Consider the following 6,537-nt stretch of genomic DNA (forward strand, 5'->3'; position numbering starts at 1 on the left):
TTAGAAAATTCGGTAGACATTTTTTTGGTAGATATTTTTTGGTAATAAATTAATCTTCTTGATTGAAAATTTTATTCATCTCTGGTTGAAACATCAACCCTTTTATTGAAAATTAATTTTTGTAACTGAATATTTACCTCTCTTTGGTTGGAAATTGAAATACTTGATTAAAAATTCGTTGTTTTATTTTTATTGAAAATTAATTTCTTTAACTGGAAATCGATTTATTCCATTTTTAGTTTAAAAATGATTTTCTTCATTTGAAAACTCATCTCTTTGGTGAAAAATTTATCTAGTTTGTGAGAAATTCATCTTCTTGGTTAAAAATTTAAACATATTTTATTGAATAATCATTGTTTCATTTTTGTTGAAAATTAATTTTTTCAAACTGGAAACTGAATTATTCCATTTTTGGTTCAAATTTGATCCTTTTCCACTTGAAAACTCATCTGTTTGGTTGAAAATGTAACTAGATTGTTGAAAATTCGTCTTTTTGGTAGAAAATTAATTTTTCTATTTGAAATGTATTAATTTAACTGTATTTAATTACAAATTAAAATATTTTCTTTGGAATTATAAATTGTTGCTCTTTTCGTTAAGAATTTATATTTTTTGGTATAAAATTAATTTTTTCGCTTGAAGATTAATTTTCTACCAAAAAACATCAATTATCAAAGAAAGGCGCAATAGTTGATAATTTTTAAAAAAATATAATAATTTGCAATAAAAAAAAACCGTTAAATTGTACCATTAAATACAAATTTTCAATCAAATATTTGAGTTTTCAAATGAAAAAATATAAATTTTGAACAAAAATTGTTTTTTTTTATAAATAGTGTATATAAAATCCAATTGAAAAGAATTTGTTTAAAACCAAAACAAAAAATAATACTAATTTTTTTATAAAGTTGAAATTCGGATTCCTGTTATTAATTTTTTCTTCACGAAGTGCTAAATCTGTACATTTTATAAAGTAATTTAAATAACTGAATAAAAATAAAAAGTTTCGAAAGTGCTCTAATTTGAATTCAAGAAGTCACAGGTAGCAAAAGATGTTGTTCAAGAAATTTAATAGTGGTTGAGGAATCTAATCGTTCCCGAGATTATTCCTTTAAACAATTTTCTCTTACAGGCTTCTATCTATTCTAAAGACTTCCTCATCCCGCGACCTCATCCTTTCTCACGCTCCCCAACAGAAATCGAAACCACCACAGCAAACGACCTTTTTCGACGGATTAAAAACTCCAGAGCAACGGCACAGTTCTCAGATTGTTCCACTTTGTCTTCTAAAGTTCACCTGACTTTCGAATATTGACCATCAGCCACATTTCGCAATGGATCTCTTTTTTAGAATGGTACCTTTAACGCACTACGAATCCACATTTCCTGGTGAAGCTGATGCCTTCGAGACCAGAGATTGCAGGTGAAAGGAGAAAGGCGACCTTTAGAAAAATTTATTTTTTACTTGCAAAGAAAGCAATAAAACAGCACAACAAGAAAGAATTTCGAAAAACTTCGAAAGGAAAAGCAGAACCGGAATAGAAGCTTCACTCAGGTTTCTTATGTCCAATCATCTTGATCATTTCAGTCGATAAGGAAAGTAAAAGTGGAGACACTTGAGAGGAGGATCAGGAAGTGCTTGCAACTGGGAACAAGGCAATACATCAATTTTAACGGTGGCGACGTATTTTTATTTTTTTTTCTACAAAAAAGCTTTATACAGTAAAAAAATGCGTGGTTAAGGCAATGGTATTACAGAGTAAAAAAATAGTGTACTTAAAATTTCTTGTAGTCTGTATACATGTGTTTGGTTTTAACTCCCCCGCACCAGAATCATCAACGACCAAGAGAATCATCAGAAATGCAGAAGTCTTGAAAAAGTGCCCCAAGGATACTTTCTAAAAATGTCTGCTGCTCTCGAGAATCCAAGATCTGATAAAAAATGCTGTTCTTTTTCCTGCTCGTTGAGAATGACCGGATGCTGTGAGCTCGTCGAGAAGTGTCTTGTGTGAGTGTGTATTATTTACAAGGCGCTTTCGCGCGAATCACGTCCTCCAGGTCTCTTAGACCTCCTTTTTCATAATTTTTACGATGCTGATCGATCTTCTTGAGATCCTGAAGGCTTTCTTCTTCCTGCTTTTCCCCATCTGCCCCCTTTGTCCATGTGGTGGGACGAAAAAATTTTGTTACTTCTTGGCACCGTGTCGACGTTTCTCCGATGATAATGGTCTGATGAGGCATGTTTCTCCTCCGGCTCAGGTCCTGACCTCCGTTGAGCTATGACTTGAATCAGTTTTACTGGAGATCTTCTTCTTGAAAAATAGTTAGAGCGGGGCATCAAATCTTTCCAGGATCCTAATGCAAACCTGGATTAGAATCCTGGAAGAATCTCTAGGATCTTTTAGTCGACGCGGTGCCTGTCCCGGGGTTTCAATTACTTTTTAGAAATTTCTATCTTAGAAGGGAGCACCGTAGCTGCCGCTGGGTCTTCCGGATGGGTATCCACCGCCGCTGGGTCCGCTGGGGTAACCACCGCTGGGTCCGCTGGGATATCCACCTGAGGATCCTTGGCTGATCTGGTTGAACTGAGCGACCTGGATGGCCTGTCTGATTCCTTCAAGATCGATTCCGACGACTCTGCCGGAACCTCCGGGTGCTCCGTAGCTGGAGCTGGGCACTCCGTAGCTGGAGCTGGGTGCTCCATAGCTCGAGCTGGGTGCGCTGTAACCGCCTCCAAAGCTGCCTCCAAATCCACCCCCGGACTGGCTTTCTTCCTTCAGGAGGATCTGGCGGATTTGCTCAAGGAGAGCTCCATCAACGGAGGCACCCTCGTTCGTCTGGCCTCCAGTGGAGACCTGGGTGTAGCCTCCGGATCCACCTCCACCTCCGGAGTATCCGCCACCTCCGGAGAATCCACCACCTCCAGAGTATCCACCGCCGCCGCCCAGGGAGAATCCACCACCACCTCCTCCGATGCTTGGCCTGTTGTAGTTATAGCCGGAAGATACTGGCGGCTCGGCCAGGGCGAACCCTGCCAGACCGACTACCATACACTGAAAAGAAAAAGAGTGTTTTTATTTTAAAATTTAAGAAACTTAAATGAGATTAAAATCAAATTTAAAATACTTTTTAACGTCCAATAATAAAATTAATGTGAAGAATTCATGAAAATAAAAACGAGAATCTAACGACCAAATTTGGACAACCACCATCAAATGTTCACATTGCAATCGGAAAAAGAAATTTTTTCCCTTTTTTTTTCTTTTTCCACTACAAAAAAAAGACAAAAATTTGTTTTTCCTTTAGAAAAAAATAAAAAAGACGACACAAAAATGAGGAGGCAACCAAACAAACCTCCTTCCTTCTCTTTTTTATTTCTTTCATTTTTTTTATTTTTATCAAATTACAATAAAAAAAAACTTGTAAATAATAATAACCAAGGTTTCGGCACTTATATAGCACCTTTACCAAGGCCTTATTTTTGCGTTTTTTTATAGTCAGGGTCAGTTCAACTCATTAGAATTTAATTAAGTAATTTTGTTGTCTTTCTTGAATTCAGCTCATCATAATTCAGAGAATCCTTAGAATTTTTTGATGAATTTTGCAGGGAATGTTTTTTACCATGTTCTAAGACTGGTGAAGTAAATAACTAATCAAAGCTTTTGTTTAAACTAAAGTTATTATCTTTTAATTGATAAATAGATGCTTCGTCTTAGCGAGTTTTTTAAAATTATTTTTCCCGTAGAAAACATGTTTATACTTTTTTAAACAACTTTCCCTCTAGAAATTTTTTGCTGTAAAGTTTGTCAAAAATATTCCAAAAATTGGCCAAGTTATCGCGAGTTAAAGTCAAAACAAACAAATTTCTTTTTTTTTTATCGGGTTTTGGGGTTTACTTAGCAAACGATAAAAGTTTTAATTTTTTTCCGAAGAAAGAAGATTCGAGATTAAATGTCCTATAAGAATATGAATTTCAACAGTTTAAATTTTAAACCTATTCACGCGGCACTAATCCCTTATTCTAAGAAATTTATTTAAATAAGTTTATTATTCAAAAAATGTTTTAATGTTTACTGAATGTATAAAAATTTTTTTGTTTTGAAAGGAACAACCTTTCTTCGAAAGATCATCTTTAAGTCAAAGTTTAAATTTGATGATCGAATTATTAATCAGATTTATTTCTGAAGCTAGAATTTCTGGTTTATGGATGGAAGGTTGCATGTTCGATTCTCGCTACCTCCTTTTTTACTGATCTTTTTTCAAATTATTAAAATGTTTATAAATATTTTCTGCAATAATATTCAAAAAATTTGCACATAATAATTTTTGAATGCCTTACGGAAAATTGACTTTTTAACTTCATCATGTTTTTGTATAAGCGATGTTTTTTAAAGGACAAATTGTAATTTTAATCGCATTTCATATCTTATAACCAAATATTTATTTGATAATTCACTGTTCTGTATAAAATATCTGGTTCAGAATACCATTTTTCATTTAAAAATGTCATTCATGCTTCTAATTTTAAATAGATTTGGCAAAAGTTATGACAAAAATTAATAACATTAACAAAAAAAAATTTTTTTTCCAAAAATACAATAAAGTTGTAATGTCAGTTTTTCCATAAGAATGAACATTAAACAAATTATTATTTTCATATTGTTGAATGAAATATTTATAAACACTTCAATACATAAATAATATATGAATAAAAAAATTAAGGCAGCGAGAATTGAACACGCAATTCTGGCTAAGAACAATAAATCCTACTGTTTGAGCTACCGGTGACGAATATTTTAAAGTCGACTGTCTCGAAACCGGCGAAAAAGCGCATATTCCAGTTTTGGAAAGTTAATGCTCAGAATGAGCTTTCACTAAAAAAAAATGATAAACCAAAACTCAAAACAAAACAAAAATTTCTCTAAGAATGGTATAATTACTCCAAATAATCAGAAAAGAGAGTAACCAAATGAAACCTGAAAACCTGAATCACGCAGAATCACTGATCAAGAAGGGAAAGTCGCGTCGCGTCTCGTATTAACTTGAACTAATATTAATCACTTAAACCGCGAATCTTTCACTATGTAAATATCTTTACGATTTTTTTTTTCACTTTGAACCAAATTTGAAGGAAATACACTTTGTTTAGCGGTTCTTCGACCTTGGCCGGCTCACAGATCAGCTCTTCTGATTTTTCTCTAATTTTGTTTTTGATCGCGGGCACACTCTCTCTTTTGATTTTTTTCCGTTTCGTAGATTGGAAAAAAAAGGTTTGCTTACCGCGATGAAAGGAGTCATGTCGGCTTCAACGTTGCCGTTCTTGTCTGTGACTCTGAGGAAGGTGCACCGGGGTTCTTTATACCCCCAGGAGTAGCAGGGGAGTGTAAAGGGGGCCCGGCGAAGAAGAGACGGGCCGGGATGGGATGGGGGGCCTTTCGAGTGAGAGTAATTCGACAGTGAGACGATACTCTTTCTCTTTCTCTTTCTATGGCCATTGGCCACCTGACCCCCTCCTCATCCTTTTCCTCTCACAATCTGACTCCACGGATAAGTCGGATGTAAGCGACCTCCGATCTTCATGGAAATTTCGAATAGATTGCAACACCAAGTACCTTTGATTAGGGTTTGCCTAGACCTAGATCGGAAAGAGTGATTCAGAGATAAACGAGATTTATTTTTGGCATGAGCAGACTTCATAGGCATTCTTCTATTTACCTCTTTCCCCCTTTTTGTTTTTTATTTATAATTTTTAAAATTTGAATTTTTTGTTGTATTTATTTATTTATATTTATTATTGAGAAGAACAGACTTTATGGGCTTTCCCCTATTTTCCTCTTTCCCCTTTTTTACTGGTTTTTATTTATTTCGTTTGTTTAGATTTATTATTGAGAAGAGCAGACTTTAGAGACTTTCTCCTATTTGCTGCTTTCCCCTTTGTTATTATTTATTTTATTTATTTAGATTTATTATTTAGAAGGGCAGATTTAATAGGCTTTTCCCTATTGACCTATTTTCCTCTTTTCCCCTTTTTACTATTGTTTATTTATTTTATTTACTTAGATTTATTATTCGGAAGAGCAGACTTCACAAGCTTTCCCGTATTTCCCTCTTGTCCCCCTTTTTATTTATTTAAATTAATTATTGGGAAGATCAGACTACATAGGTTCTTCTTTATTTCCCTTATTTTCCCTTTATTATTATTAATTACTTTTTCTTTTATTTACTGGTTCCATTTATTTCTTCAGGTTTATTATTGAGAAGAGGTTTTATAGGTTTCCCCCTATTTATCATAAGGATTTATTATAAGGGAAGGTTTCATAGGGTTTCCCCTAATTCCTAATTTCCCTCTTCCTCCTATCTTATTTTTATTGTTTTTATTTATTTATACTTATTATTGGGAAGAGAAGACTTCATAGGCTTTTTTCAATTTCCCACTTTTCTCCTTTTCTATTAATTTTGATATATTTGATTGATCTATTTTATTTTTTATATTTATTATTGGGAAGAACAGACTTCAAAGGCTTTCCCCGATTTACC

General features: G+C 33.9%; 1 protein-coding gene across 1 annotated transcript; it reads right to left on the reverse strand.

The window, feature by feature from the left end:
* Window positions 1-1,668: 1,668 nt before the first annotated feature.
* Window positions 1,669-5,433, reverse strand: LOC117167818 (loricrin-like). Its single transcript, XM_033353021.1, has 2 exons — window positions 5,281-5,433; window positions 1,669-3,053 (listed from the first exon to the last, which is right to left on the reverse strand). Exons 1-2 carry the CDS (start codon window positions 5,296-5,298, stop codon window positions 2,457-2,459), a joined length of 615 nt encoding a protein of 204 aa, XP_033208912.1. The 5' UTR covers window positions 5,299-5,433; the 3' UTR covers window positions 1,669-2,456.
* Window positions 5,434-6,537: the final 1,104 nt, after the last annotated feature.

The sequence above is a fragment of the Belonocnema kinseyi genome, chromosome 2 (genome assembly GCF_010883055.1).
Source record: "Belonocnema kinseyi isolate 2016_QV_RU_SX_M_011 chromosome 2, B_treatae_v1, whole genome shotgun sequence".
Taxonomy (NCBI): domain Eukaryota; kingdom Metazoa; phylum Arthropoda; class Insecta; order Hymenoptera; family Cynipidae; genus Belonocnema; species Belonocnema kinseyi.